This window comes from Sarcophilus harrisii, chromosome 1 (genome assembly GCF_902635505.1).
Source record: "Sarcophilus harrisii chromosome 1, mSarHar1.11, whole genome shotgun sequence".
Lineage (NCBI taxonomy): Eukaryota > Metazoa > Chordata > Mammalia > Dasyuromorphia > Dasyuridae > Sarcophilus > Sarcophilus harrisii.
The window spans coordinates 664,767,158-664,782,949 of record NC_045426.1 but is presented as its reverse complement, the minus strand read 5'-3'; the positions used below and the strand labels follow the sequence as shown (position 1 = coordinate 664,782,949).

Sequence of the window (15,792 nt, the reverse complement as noted above, 5' to 3'; positions counted from 1 at the left end):
TCAGATGCAGTCTCAAATGCTTGCAACTTACTAGCTGTGTGACCCTGGGCAAACCATTTAACCTCATTGCCTCACAAAAGAAAAAAGTAAAAAATATACACACACATACACACAGTACTACTCTCCTTTAACTTTCCCTCCCGCAGACTTCCCTTTCCTGGTTCTTTTGCATAGGGTACATTGCATCCAGAGCCAGTCATAGGTTTCATAGATGTTTTACTACTTAATACTTTTCTTATATTTTGTTGTGAATTTTTGGGTCCCTCACAGCTTCTTTGTGGCTACTCTTTATTTTACTTAACTTAGATATACATAAGCAATCTTCTCTGCCCTATACCATTTCCTGTGCATGCATACGCACACGCGTGTGCACACACACACACACACACTCTTTCATTCAAACCTTTTTATAGCTCAAGGCTATTTGATTAGATTTTTAAGACACTGTGCAAATATGTTATTTTCAGCTGGGATTCAGAATTACAAATCACCTTCTCAGATATTACCATCTTCACTACTTATTTGCTTCCTGAATTAAATTTTCCTTTCTGCTTCCTTTGCCTTCAAAGAATAACAATAGGGGAAATATATCCTATGGTCTCGATGGCCTGTGGTGTCTTGCCCAAGAATTCATCTTCATAGATAGATTCTTTCCACTAGTGCCCCTTAATGCCCTTATGATAACTTCTTTTTTTCTGTTATATCATTCTTGGGAAGACAAGCAATTTCTTCATGAATTCCAACTCTTTAGGAAGAACTCAGAATCTACATATGAGTTCTATTCAATCATACAGTTGTACTTTTTCCTTGTGTAATACAGCCCTATCATCCCGACAAGACTCAAAACTTTTCAAGACTTATCCTTCAAGATTCAGATCAATTTGCTAGTGTTTTCCCTCCCAGAGCCATCTTTTTTTTTTTTTTTTTCTTTTTTAAAAATCATAATAACTTTTTATTGACAGAACCCATGCCAGGGTAATTTTTTACAACATTATCCCTTGCACTCACTTCTGTTCCGATTTTTCCCCTCCCTCCCTCCACCCCCTCTCCTAGAAGGCAAGCAGTCCTATATATGTTAAATATGTCACAGTATATCCTAGATACAATATATGTGTGCAGAACCGAACAGTTCTCTTATTGCACAGGGAGAATTGGATTCAGAAGGTAAAAATAACCCGGGAAGAAAAACAAAAATGCACAGTTTACATTCATTTCCCGGTGTTCTTTCTTTGGGTGTAGCTGCTTCTGTTCATCATTGATCAATTGGAACTGAGTTAGGTTTCTTTGTCAAAGAAATTCACTTCCATCAGAATATCTTCATACAGTATCGTTGTTGAAGTATATAATGATCTCCTGGTTCAGAGCCATCTTATATTCATTTTGCAATATTATACATTTTATATCTCCTATTAGAAAATAAGCTCCTTGAGGGCAAGGATTTTTTCACTTTTGCCTTTCTATCACTAGTGCTTAACACAATGCTGGTTAAGTACTAATAGATTAATTTCACTTCTGAAGTCTCCAATTCCTCTTCCTTCTTGAAGGTTCATAATGTCTCTTTGAAGGAACTTCCTGTTAGGAATCCTTTCATATTGGTATAGACTCTGTCTTGATGGTGGAAGGCCAGTTTATCTCTTAGTAAGTAGATATTGGCTGTCCTGGAATATTCTCTTCTTTGAATTAGGGAAAGGAAAACTATAATAGTTTTCATAACTGAAGCTATGAAAAATTTTCCCCTCCATGTTAATTTCCCCCTGCTCATGGCATTTCTTCTGCTAAAGTTTTGAAGCTTTTGAATAGTGTATACACTAGAAATTTACCATTCCCAGGGATTTTTTTTTCTCACAGCAACCTTATGAATATTATTATTTCTCCAGTTTTGCAAATGAAATGATCTCCATATAGTGATGCATTTGCCCAAGGTTTACACAGCTTAATGTTGTCCATACTGGCTTTTGAGTCCCAAGGTTTCTGATTCTGAATCCAGGGCTTTTTAAATCAGATCATACTTGATTATGTATGAACTCTGTTTTTTAGGAGGTCAATGAAACACAAGCGTGATGATGGAGCAGAAAAACACGACGATGAGACAGTGGATGTAACTCCCATAATGATTGGGGTGTTTGTGGTGATGTGCTGTTCCATGTTGGTCTTATTGTATTACTTCTATGATCACCTTGGTATGTATCCAGTGACTAGCCTTGTTTCTTTTAGTCATTTAAGCCTCCAAGATAGATCTTAAGATATCTTGTAAGCATCTTGAAGAGTAGCACCTTTTCCTACTGCCATTTCCCCAAAATGGTGTGATCATATTAAACCTTCTTACCTTCCTATCCTTATGTTGGATACCTTGAACTAAGACCACCTAGTAATAGAAAATATAGATGAATCAGAGTCCTGAATGAATGTTGCTTCACTAGGGTTCTTTTGTCTCCTTCCCTCTCCTGAATCTCAGGATCAACTATTCAAATAGATAAAAACTCTGATTTTCATTAGCTAGCCTGTGGTATGGAGCTACAAAATAATTATAAAAAAATGAATAAATAAAACACTTCCCATTATGAATTGTCATCTTGGGGTGGCTGGGTTGCCCTTTGAAATGAAACTAATCAAACAGTTCCTAAGGATCCATGATAATAATTGTATCCACCTCCAAACAGAGAACTGATTTGGAAGCATATTTTTACTTTATTTCTTCTTGTTTTTTTTTTTGTTTTTTCCCAGCATGCTGATATATAAATAAGTTTTTTATGACTTTACATGTATAATTGATATTGCTTGCCTTCTCAAGAGGTAGGGGGAGGGAGGGAAAGAATTTATAACTCAAATTTTTAAAAAAAATAAGTAAAACTTTTTACATGTGATTGAGAAATAGTTAATGAAAAATAAAAATATATTTTTAAAAATCACACTTAAAAAAAAGAAATGAAACTGATCAATAGACTAGCCTGCTTATAATGCTAATAGTATAACTCCTTTTCTAGATACATGTTTTTTAGAGTGGCTGCCTGTGCCTATTTTTCTTTCTTTCAGTATATGTGATAATAACTGTATTCTGCTTGGCATCATCCACTAGCCTTTATAGCTGTCTTTCTCCATGTATAAAAAGACTCCCATTTGGAAAATGCAGGTAAGAAAAGCTAACTGTCTCCAAAGTAGTAAGCCCCCATTCCCAAAAATGTGTTTGATATAATACTTCTATGGGAACAAGTCCAAACTTGTCAATCAAGGTACTTCCTAGTATATCTGCAATTTAGCTTTCCAGCTTTATTTACTACAGTTATTTTTCCCATATCAAAACTCTTCACTTCAACCAAGTCAGCCTCCCACTTCTTTCTGAGTTTGCCATGAAACTTTCTACTTGCTTAGTTTGCCTGTCATTCATTTAGCTCTTAGAATTTATTGTATTATTTCATGTGTAAATCTTTTGTTTCTCCAATTAAATGGTAAGCTCCATAAGGATAGGGACAGTATTTTAAATACATTCCTTGTATCTCTAGTAGTGCCTGCCTACCATATATAATAGGTACTTAGTGAGGATTTATTAGTTGATGTGGAGGTGGACCCAAAAGCTGAACTTCTAGATTTGTCCCTACTGAACAGTGAGCCAATTCTGCCTGCCATATACTCATAAGAGAAAGTAGAAGGAGAAAGAACTCTAGTTGGAAAAAATAAAACTAGTACACAAAGCATTTGGAGAATAATGTAGTCATAGAACACAAGACCTTTCGAGTTGAAAAGAGACATTAGAAGTCATCTAATGGAAGAATCTCTTAAAGTAACTTGTCAAATGGATCATCCAGCCTCTGCTAATCCTTTTAGAGACAAGGAGCTCACTACCTACCCACATGGAAGAGGACTGCCAAGACAGCCTGTTTCTTTGTTGGGCATTTCTGATTATTAGAAAGTTATCATGTTGAGCTGAAACATAGCTCCCTTTAACTTCACATTTCTCCTCATTTTTCCTCTGAAGGTAAACAGAATAAATCTTATCTCACTTCTGTGTGAAAGCTCTTGAGATAGTTAAAGTAATCACATCCAAAATCACACAACCACATAAGTGGCAGAGATAGAGGTAGCTAGCCTCCAAACACAGCAGGATTTGAGAATAGGAATCATTGAGAAAGGTACTTGGAGAGGATAGGTCTCAACTCATGATGCCAGCAAAACTCCATGATAATTAAGATGTAATTTGACCCCATTCTTTATGATTCCTTTTGGTTATTATATTCTTTCTGGTATGATTTCCTTTTCAGGGTTCCAGATAATAATTTACCTTACTTTCACAAGCGCCCACGAGTTCGGATGTTGCTCTTGGCAGTGTTTTGCATCACAGTCAGTATAATTTGGGGAATTTTCCGAAATGAAGATCAGTAAGTCCAGACTTTCCCTCCTTCCCTCTCTCTGCCTCTGTCTGCTGTCTCTCTCTCTCTTTCTCTTTCTTTCTCTTTTACACACACACACACACACACACACACACACACACACTCTCTCTCTCTCTCTCTCTCTCTCTCTCTCTCTCTCTCAAGGCTAGCTGTTGATTTTGGAAAGCCAGTTGTCCTTAGGACCTTACTGCCCTCTGTCTCTTATACAGGCTTCAGACCTCATCTGTGCCATGTCCTTAGGCGCTCCCAGACTCACTGCCTCATCTGAACCTCCCTAGAGGTGATGAGCCGATGAGGCTGGGAGCCACTTGGGTTTCACTGTTATTAAAAACCCTGCCTTTTTAGTTTCATGAAAATGATTTCAGTGATGTGGGCATCAAAGCTACAATCTAGGCACATCTGATAGGAATGTCTGGGTAGTGCCTTCTTTGCTTTTAATTGCATCTAATTTCAGTCCAGTTTGAAACAAGTCAGGCAGGTTTATTTGGTTGCTGCATGAATTGAGATTAGAATCTGGGGAGAAAATCCCACAAAAACTCCACTTCTGCTGCTGCTGGAGTATCTTAGTCCTCATGGTCTCTGATTCCAGTTTGACTCTACCCTTTGGCCTGTGAAGGGTGGGAAGAGGAATCCCTTTGCTAGTGGTTTGCCAGGCTCATTGATCTTTTCCTGGGTGTGCTGATTCTACAAGAGAAAAACTAGTGATTTCTTATGGAAAATTTTGAATTTTTCAGATAGGGGTACTGTGTGTTCAACACTGAACTGGAAGTCTCAGGATCAACAGGAATGGGAAGAGAACAGGGCTAGCTTGTTTCTAAGGCCACTGTATAGTCTGTCCTGCTATCAGTGACACCATCTGCTGTTTTCTTAGGAACCTTTTTCTCAAGTTGTTGAAGATTTTTGGCATTTGTGTATTTTGAAACTTTAGCAGAACTGGCAGAAGGAAAAACTTAAAAATATTTTGAAAATGCTTTTTACACAGAAAAGACTATTCCTATTGCTTCCCAGCTAGAATAGGATATTCCCCAATAACAGATAAAATGGACTGATATTCCCTCACTAGGGTCTTGTGGGAGCCCCTTCATTTCTTCAGTTTCCTCCTCTGGAAAATCAGGGGCTTGGACTAGAGAGTTACTAAGGACCCTTTTGTTCTAAATTCTACCACCATAACAATCTTTCTTTGGTATTTATTTTCTGCCTCTGATCCTGGAATATAGTTTCTTATACTTTATGCTGTAATAAAGACATATAAACACAAAGAGTAGGAACTTATAAACACAATATAGTTGACTTCTGCTTGGCACACAGGAGAAGCTGGGTTCTCTTGTTCTCTGGAACCAAAACTGCCTATAACTCCTACTCCAGCTCTCTAATGCCATCTAAACTGTGAGCTCTCAGAGGGGTGGAAATCTTCTTCAAAGTTGCTGTTTTCTAGTGCATAGTACATAGAAGGCACTCATTAAGTGTTTGTTGTATTGTCCGGCACCTTAATATAAACCCAGTTCAACCCTTTATTGTACACCTGGAGAAAATATGTATAATACTCAGCATGAAAAATCACAGAATTGTGGAAATCTGGGAAGAAACTCAGAAGTTTTGTAGTCCAACTCCTGTGCTGGAACATGTATCCTGTGATCCTAACAAGTGGCTATCAGGTCTTCTCTTCAGTGATAAATACTTTGCTATCATCCAGAGTGGGACACTATTTTTGGACAATTGTTTGTAAAAATGTCTTTCCTTATGTTAAACTGAAAACCTGGTCAACTTTTCCAAGTCTAATTTGTCTGATACATTATAGTAGCTTTTCAAATATTTAAAGATATTGCCAAGTTGCTATTGGGTCTTACTTCTCCAGGCTAGATATCCCCAGTTCCTTTGACTGAACTGCTTGAGGACAGGTAGGCTTTAGGAGTTTGTTAGACATCTACTGGTCATCCTGCCATCTAAGGGCGGGGGGGGGGGTAAGAGGTGAAAAATTGGAACAAAAGGTTTGGCAATTGTTAATGCTGTAAAGTTACCCATGTATATATCCTGTAAATAAAAGGCTATTAAATAAAAAAATTTAAAAAAAAAAAAGCCTAAATAAAATTTGAAATAAGAATTTTTTTTTAAATGAAAAAAAAAAAAGGAGTTTGTTAGAAGGAATTAGGGCAACAGAGCGGGGAGCATCTTGCCCTTACCTTCCTGTGTGACTTCTGCAGTTGGTGAACTCCTGAAACACTTGGGCAGGTATGTCCAGGTGGGCTGTGACGAAGTACACAGGAATTCTTGTGATTTTAATGATAAATCTTTCAAGATCATTTTAATTAAAAAGGTTAAAAGTTTTATAGGAATGAACATCTTCATTGGAGAATACTTACTTGCAAACTCTTGACCAAGGCAGTGACAGAGAATGCCATATGTTGAGTCTATAGTAAAAAAAATCTGCATACTTATGGAAAGAGCAGTGTCCTTAGACATGGAAAGCTTGAGGTCATTTAGCAGACTCTCCCAGTCCAAGCTTCATCACCTTCAAAATGGAAATAATGATATTTAGATGCTACATTCATTCAGATATACCTCAGAAAGGAATTTTAAAAATCAAAAGCAGTAATGCCTAGAAAATGTTTTGTAACCACAGAAGTCTATATAAATATGAGTTTGTCATTCTGTGATAAGTTTTTTAAAGTGCTTTGAAAGTTCCAAAGAGCTGTGACTTTGTTTCTGTGGGTGCTCCTTATGCTAGAAAAGATTAGAATTCTCCATCCCTGAGTGTATGGTTTTTAAGAATTATTGTGGCCACAAAAATATTCATTACTTAATGGTGGTGAGTCTTCGCCAAACTTCACCTGGCTAGTCTTTACACTTTAGACATAAACTGGTCAGGCCTGCTCCCAAATCCTTCCTTGTTTGGTAGAAACCAGCAAAGTTTGGATTTTGTCGCATTATCTGCAAGAACCCAGGTTCCCCTCCATATTGTGATGAAGCATCATAAGAAGACTTTAGCAGAAGATTGAATATAGACTTAAACAAATAGTCTTTATGATAAATGAAAATTTAACTTGGTTAAATTGTGGTAATATATATTACTTTATACTTTGTACTATATAATCAGGCCACATTTGATTCTTGTAGCACTTGTGTAAGATAAGTATTCTCTATATTTTACAGATAAGGAAGCTGAATCATCAAGAATTTAGATGAGTCACACAGCTAATGGCTGAGATTTGGATCTTTCTAACTTTTAGACCAGTGCTATTTCCACTTGACTTTGGGGCTGATATGACATGCCCAAACTCAGAACCTCTGTTTCAGAGTAGTGATTTTAGTGTTTCTATTTTCTAGGTGGGCCTGGGTCCTTCAGGATGCTTTGGGAATTGCCTTTTGCCTTTACATGTTAAAAACCATTCGCCTGCCAACTTTCAAGGTATGGGAATTTGAAGATGGCTAGTGGGATGGGTTAGAATTTAGCTTCCATAGGAAAATTGTGATTGTTAGAATGGAAATAATCTTTCAAAGTGGGGCATGTTTTTTGGGCAGTTGTCATCCATCTCCTGTTGACACTTCGTCCATATAGCCTACATTTTCCTTTTTTTCCTTATCAGACTAGACGTGTGGGAGAAGAATGTCTCCAGAGAATAATTGCAGTTCTATGCATCCTTGTTCCTCCAGTGGGGCATAATCATTGTTGCCTGTATCTATCATCTCTTTTATCAGGGGCTAATTAATTACTTTTGGGGGGGGTCAAATTAGGATTTTGGCTTATTTCTTCATCTTTCTTTTGACCAACCCACCCCATTATGGTAAGCAGAGAAAAAATGAAAACCCTAGCCAGCATTACTTCTTAAAAGCAGATTTTGGAAGATTTTCCTGAGGAAAAAGATGAAATGCTGCTTAACACTATGCTTGGGCATTTTCTGTAGTTTTAAGTTATTTAAGTTGGCTCTGCCTGATTTGGGCTAGCAATAGTAGAGTTAAGTCTCATTCTGAGGGCAGAAGAACTAGAGAAGCAAGTGGCCTTGATGGATATATTTTAAGTATTTATTTAATTAATTTGATTATTTAAGCATTTTTTAGGCTTCAAGCCTCACCTCCTAAGCCTTTCGTGGTTATCCTTCCTGAAGTGCTCAGTCTCTCCTTTGAACTGCTATGACACTTCATAATTATACTACTTAGGGCAAATAAAGCAAAGACAACATTGTGTATGGAAAGTGAATGGATCTGGGAGTCAAAAAAGGCCACAGTTCAGAGCTTGCTTTCTACCCTTCACTAGCACTGTGACAAGGGACAACTCACCTTCATGTGCTGAAATACAGTTTTCTCTCTTCACTGGAGATAATTCTGCCTTGCTTCTCTCTTGTAGAGCTATTGTAAGGATTTAGTGAGTTTATGTAGGTGAAGTGTATTGTAAAGGACTATATGAAATGTAAATTGATATTAGAAATGTAAAAAAATCAGTGTTCTTAATTTTTCTGGAGAAGAGAGCAAAAAGATTTTTTTCAAAAAGAACTAGAGAAAAAAAATCAGTTGTCTAAAAAGCAAAGTCAGCTCTCATAAAAACCTGCAGCTAAAATTTCACAGAAAATATATTTCAGTTACTTGGCCCATTTTGATTTTTTTCTTTATTTAGAACTTGGAAAGTGTTTTTTCCTCCCCTAAGCTAAGCCCCAAACTAAAGATGTTTGAAAGCAGACATATGCTTAGTAGGGTAACTTCTCCCATTCTCTATTCATTGAAGCTTTTATGAGGGGGTTTAACTTTGAATTGAAACCTGAGATGGAAAATTTTGATCTGAAAGGGAATTTTTTTAAAAAAAAAGCTAAAAGTGAGTTTGTATTTATAGTCTATATGCATGTTTTAGTATACGTGGGGTTTTTTGTTACCATTTTTTATTTTAAAAATAATCTAGAGTGCAGCATCAGGAGTTGACCCCCTCCTTCCTGCTGTGACATTTACTTGAAGCTCAGCTGGCCTTAGTGGCTTAAGGGAAAAAGAGAAGGAACTGAGCAATAATAGAGAAAGAGTAAGAGCTTTCAGGTAGAGCTAGTTTGAAATCAGCTTCTGGCTTAGTATTAGTACTTTATGGAATTCCTCTAGCTTACGTGATATCTTAAGATTGTCAAAATTCATACAGTATGAGTTGGATGGATCTTCATAGGTAGGCAAAAAATTTAAGAACTTTTTTTCCCTACCTCAATGACTGATTTTTTTTTCCTTTCCTAGGCTTGTACTTTGCTTCTGTTAGTACTTTTCATCTATGATGTATTTTTTGTATTCATCACACCCTTTCTGACAAAGGTAGGAATTGTTCTGGCTGTTTTGTCATCTGAACAGAGCAAAACTTATCCCAGAATTCCTGAATAGCTAAGCTTCCCATATCCTTTTTTCTTTAGAGTGGGAACAGCATAATGGTGGAAGTGGCTGCTGGCCCTTCGGATTCTACGACTCATGAAAAGGTATTTCTTTAGTAGCTTCAAGATACAAGGTGAATTTATTACTCTTAACCTCTGAATGCTTTCATCTCCAGAAAGGGTTAAACTACAAAGAGCTACTTGAATAGGAGCTCACAAATTGTGCCAACATTTATGGTGACATCAAAGGCTCCTATCCCATGCTAAACCCGTGAAGAAGGTATGTATGTGGGCAAGATATGGGAAAGTGAGAGGAGACTGGGCACATATGCATGTGTTTGAAAGCCGGAAGAGAACCGAGGTGGGTCAGCTCTGGATGATAGACCACCTCCCCCCAAGACTAAAACCAAAGGGAAGTGAAAAGGAACACATAATATGGGTTCTAAACACAGGGATAGGAAAGCCTAGAGAAATGGGTCTGGGAAGAAAACAGAGAGACATACATTTTCCCTGAAGATTTTCCCTGCTCTCTTCCTCTCAAATTTTCTGGTTTTTTACTTGATTTTGGTTTTTTAAGGCTGTTGCATTTCTTCATAGATTAAACATCATTTTGTGAGCAAACTCAAATTGTATGTAACATTTGAGGAATATCTATAGTATGGTGGAAGGAGCCCTGGTCTTAGAAGACCTGAGTTCAAATCCAGGCTCTTAACACTCTGGGTTTGAGCTTGAAAATGAAGGGATTGGACTAGAAGGTTTCCAATGTCTCTTCCATTGCTAACAAGCTGTGATTTGTGTTCCTGAATTAAAGTAATTTTGGGTGGTAACAACAACAACCAAAAAAACCCCAAAAACACCCAAAAACTCAAACAAATAAGGGTATGTATGTGTTCCATTTTCCTCCAACCATGGTTTCAGAATTTCCAGAAATTTTCATACTTTCTGTTAAGTCTGGCAATATTCCTTTAAGGATGGCTTGATTTGATAATAGTCCCCCCAAAATGACCCCTGACAAACTTGACGGGGATCATCACCATTGTTTTTGTGACTAATGCCGAAAGGGGTTTTGTGCTTCAATATGAAACTCTTGTTCCCTCTGTAGTGACAGGAAACTTGTTTTCTTTGAGGTTGAGAAACTGTCAAGCCTACAATTTGTTAGGAAAAAACATGCTAGCTTCTAATTTCCCTATAAGTTGTTTGATGTTTATAGAATTGTCATGAGAAAAAGGTACATGTTTTCATGGCTTTGATTATAAATGTAAGATTTTACACTAAAAACATGTTATTTCTTCCCCTCTTTTTAGCTCCCCATGGTGCTGAAGGTCCCAAGATTAAACTCTTCACCATTAGCACTCTGTGACAGGCCATTTTCTCTATTAGGCTTTGGAGATATCTTAGTGCCAGGTATTTCAGTTACTAAGCTTGCAGGTTAATGAGCTAAAATAGAATGTGGTACAGTGGATTTTAATCAGAGGACCTGAGTTTAAATCCCAGCTCTGCTTCTTATTATTTAATGTGACCTTATAGCAAGTCACTTCTGTAGACCTCTAGCTTCCCCATCTCTAAGATGAGGGTCTGATTAAACATGTCTTCAAGGTCCTTTCCACCTCTTAAGAAAGAATTAATTGAAGCCTCTCATGCTATGCTAGGCACTGTGAGGGAAGATGAAGTTTAAGACATAGTCCCTGTCCTCAAGGAGTTCACAATCCAGTTTGGGAAACAAAACATATTCTTGAAACAATCAGCAAAATGTTACTTAAGTGCTAAATTGTGTGCTGCATACCAGAGCTGTTATAGGAGTTCAAGAGAGAGAGGATTGATGATGCCATTGCATTTCAAGAGCCTCCCACCCAAGGCTTTCTGTGATCTGGCTCCAAACTGCCTTTTAGCCTTCTTTTCCTCTATCCTGCCGGAATCTTCTGTGTCCTTTACATTAGTTTCTTCCTAGTCTCTCAAGCGCATCTCTTTTTCCTTTTCTCATGCTTACTTTTTGCTTCTCCAGATCGTCCTTAGCCTTCAAATTATCTTAGCTCAAGTCTCGCCTCTTCTGCTAAGCCTTTCATGGTTACCCCTCCCTGAAGTGCTCTGTCCCTCCCTTGAACTGCTATGACACTTCATAATTATACTACTTTGGGCAAATAAAGCACATACTACTTCAGGGCTTCTGTGGTTTTGACTTGCCACCTGATTACTTTTGATGCTTTCCCAACTCCCCAAGATAGGGACAGTGTCTTGATCCCATTCGTGTCCCTACAGTGGATAGCACAGTGCCTTGCATGAAACATACCCAGAATCTGGTTTTTTGTGCTTGCTTTCTTCATGCATGCATGCATGGCGAGCAGTAGGGGGTGACACCCCCAAGGGGCCAGAGCTCTTGATGTGGGTGTTCAGAGAATTTTTGAAAAGTCTCTTTGCCATGGTGGCTATTCTGCCTGCCTGACTTTTTGTGAAACTTTACTTGCCCTATTGGGATAATTTCAATTATGATTTTGTGAATTATTACAATTTACTGAGTACTTGATCCATAAATCCTCCACAAATGGTTTCTGCATCATGCTGGAGCCCTTCTGGTTCTTTTGATTGTTATTTTACTATGGAAAGATATGGCCAAGAATCACACAGAGAGAAGATTCATGGTTGGGTTATAATATGCACCAGTGGAGGAAACACCCACATCAGTGAGATCTTAGCTCTGTTGAAATATAATCTGGAACCATTGATGTGACAACTTGGTTCTTTTTCTCACTTGGGTTGTTTAAAATTCCATTGTGGGTTCACGTATTTAAAATTGTTAGTCTTATATATAGGCTGTTAGAGTTGGAAGAGACTTGAAGTTGTAAAAAATTTACCAAGTAGGAGTCAGGAACTGTGGGACCTAATCCTCAGAAGTTCCTTTCCAACTATCACTTTAAAAGGGAAGGACTTCCTTTGAGAGGTAGTAGTCTACCCTCACTGAAAGGTTTCCAGTATAGACTGAGGAACTACTTGATGGAAATGTAGGGAGTATAGCTATTCATGTATGGCTGGATTAGCTGTTCTCTTGAGATCTTTTCCAACTGAAACCTGTAGTTCTCTGGATCTCATTTTCTTTGTTTTGTACAGTGAGAAAGTGGGATGAATTTGATGAGCATTAAGAGGGCTTTACGTCTTGAATATCATTTGATTCTAAACCTTTTGGAAATGTATTAGAACAGGGAATAAGTACAAAAGTTTGCTAAATTTTCACAAGGGAATGTAAAAATAATTAATTTTCTTTCTTTTCCAGGATTATTAGTAGCATATTGTCACAGATTTGACATCCAGGTGCAATCCTCTAGAATCTACTTTGTAGCCTGTACCATAGGTAGGTACAAAGGAAGTATTTATTAATCTGTCTTTTAGTAGATCTACAGACAGCTAGGCTATATAGCTCTGTGATCAGTGTGTTTAAATCTTGGAAACAAAATGCAACTCAGTTATTTTATATATTTTGACTTTAAAGACCCTATGTTATCTCCAAAATTTTAACTTTGGGGTGGTAGGTCTGTGATAAAATCTTAGTCTATTTTTCTCTTCTTCATTTTATGTTTGGTGGCTATGGTGTTACCTACTAAGAACATTTCCTGAAAACAAACTTTTTAACCTGAAAAGTAGCTGCTTTATTTTCTACGCAAGGTCAGAAAATCACATGTGTGACATTATAATTTCTTTCTCATTCTTGTTTGGGTGCCCCAAATAAAAGAATCAAAATGAAGTTTAATCCTGGCTCTGTCCCTTACTACTTCACATGGCCTTGAACCAGTCGTTGATGACTGGTTTTTCTTAGCACGAGGGGTTTGTTCTAGATGATCTCCAAAGTCCCTTGTCCCCTCTGGCAGGCTCTATGGGGTCCACAGGGAGGGGACTGCTGAGGAGTAGATGGACAGGAGCCTGATCTTGGTGGTCTCTTTGAAGAAGATGGGAAGAAAGGAAGAAGGAATTCAGTCATTTTTCAGTCGTGTCTGACTCTTTGTGACCCATTTGGGGTTTCCATGGCAAAGAAACTGAAGTGGTTTGCCCTTTCCCTAGCTCATTTTACAGATGAGGAAACTCTCAGTTTCCTGACAGACATTTATTGGGGACAGATATTTAGTGACTTGCCCAGGGTCTCACAGCTAGTCAATGTCTGAGGTCACATTTGAACTCCAGGAAGACGAGTCTCCCTGACTTCAAACCCAGTGCGCTGTGGTGCCCCTTAGGAAGGGGTGGTTATTAGACAGGAATTAGAAGCATTGGTTTGGCTAGAATGCAGAGTACCTTTTGGGAAGGGAGTAGCAAGGTTTCAAGTCTTGAAAGTTAAAGGAATTATAGAAAATAAATGTGGAGATTTTTGAGCAGGTCAGATGATAGGCTAAAAGTTTTAGGAAGATGAGACTGATGGCACCAATTGAAGGAAGGAGGAGCTGGTGGCAGAAAGACCAGTTAGAATGTTGTTGCAGGCATGAAATGGAAAGCCCTTGTTAGGGTGGTGGACAGTGAGAGTGGAAAGCAAGAAACAGGAAAGACACTACAAAGGAGAAAGATTGCAAAATGTGACTGGATGACCAGAAATAGGGGATGTCAGCAGTTAAAGGAAGTAGCACATTAGGGCCAGTGATTGGTACCTGTGAACTTGAGTCTGGATGATAACATTTAACATATGCAAAACCTCCCATGTAAATTAATATCTTTATCTAAGTCCAGTTAACTCCATGTGACAAACATCCAAATGTGAGTTATTCCAGATCCTGGTCTAATTAAGTTAGTAATATATTTTTAGAATTAATTGAAAATTGGCTTTACTAGGAAAAAGAGGGAGAGTAGAGAATATTGTTGAGACTTGCAGACTTTATGGCCATCCTTCCTAGAGTCAGCAAATTGGAAGTCATTTTATGCCATTTACCCACCAACTCTGGTTGTCCTCAGCCAGGCTTCCACCCCTTTGTTGCCTCAGGGAGAGATATGATCATTTACACCTACCCACAGTCATCGAGATGCCAGGCTTCTTAGAGGTCTCCCAGGCAGAAAGGAATGACCCTTAAGTGGCGGTCTAGCCTGGCATGGTGTGCTTAATTCAGGACAGCTCGTAGTGTGGCCAGGTGAGGATTTGGAATAGTAGGAAGGGAGTAACACTGGCTTTCTCTGTGGAGCTCTGTTGGCATTAGGATGCATTTAGGCCCATCACTTTAGGAAATATTAAGATGTATTCTCTCAAATCTTTTTACTTCCATTAAGTACCTATATGTATTTATATCTGTGTACTAGATGCTAAGAAGAAGATACCAAGCCTTAGATAAGACATGATTCATGCCCTTAAGGATAGCCTTACAAGTTGGTAGGGAAATAAGGCAGGATACAGCTCTGAGACACAGATGGAGAGTAAGATGAGACATGATGAGTGAAAGGGAGATGGAGAGAGAGGCAGAGTGGGGGAAATGGCTCTGCAAATCAGGTACGACTCTCTGAAAGAAGTAATGTTTCTCTATTCATGTTGCTCCAGAGACCTAGTGCTGTCCCAGAGGCAAGCTGCCTTGTTCTCGATCCCCTTGCTGTGGGAGAGAATGAGGAGTGATCACTGCCCATCCCATTAGGTTGAGGAGGAGCTGTGGGATGCTTAATACAGTTTGGCCTTGCATTGTCAGTATTTTTAAAACAAATAGAAACATTAAAGGGAAGAAGAGAACAAAATCCGAACATACTTTGCTGATGTTTAAGGTGTAGATTTCTCTCATTTCACCCTGGGTGGATGCTGGGTTTTACCAAGGTGGTAGGAGAGTGTTGTAGTAATGACAGCAGCAATAGCTCACATTTTTGTTTACACAACAGCAGCTCTATGAAGAAGGCGTAGGGGCAAGTGGCATTAGCCCAATTTTGCTATTGAGGAAACTGAGATAGCCCTGGAATGGTTACTGTGCTTCACTCTCAAGGGTGATGTGTGATGAGATCTGCCCCCAACATGTAGATTACCACAGTGCATTTAAGCACCTACTGTGTGCGAAGCATAGCATTGGATGCTGGGAATGTCCAACAATGGAAACTTTATGGAGCTCCAGAAACAAATAACCAATGGTAGTTGTAAA

General features: G+C 38.3%; 1 protein-coding gene across 7 annotated transcripts in view; it reads left to right on the top strand.

Annotated features, from left to right (window-relative positions):
* The window catches only part of SPPL2B (signal peptide peptidase like 2B), a 45,106-nt gene that overhangs the window by 21,144 nt on the left and 8,170 nt on the right, over positions 1-15,792 (top strand). For 6 of the 7 annotated variants that reach the window (XM_012542230.3, XM_003760806.4, XM_012542232.3 and 3 more), the window contains exons 6-13: positions 2,038-2,180; positions 3,034-3,130; positions 4,257-4,373; positions 7,710-7,791; positions 9,588-9,662; positions 9,758-9,820; positions 11,020-11,119; positions 12,981-13,058. In XM_012542230.3, the coding sequence (XP_012397684.1) occupies positions 2,038-2,180; positions 3,034-3,130; positions 4,257-4,373; positions 7,710-7,791; positions 9,588-9,662; positions 9,758-9,820; positions 11,020-11,119; positions 12,981-13,058 (755 nt within the window). Of the gene's footprint in view, positions 1-2,037; positions 2,181-3,033; positions 3,131-4,256; positions 4,374-7,709; positions 7,792-9,587; positions 9,663-9,757; positions 9,821-11,019; positions 11,120-12,980; positions 13,059-13,309; positions 13,370-15,792 lie in introns of all 7 variants that reach the window. The other variant, XM_031948090.1, reaches the window with a different exon arrangement.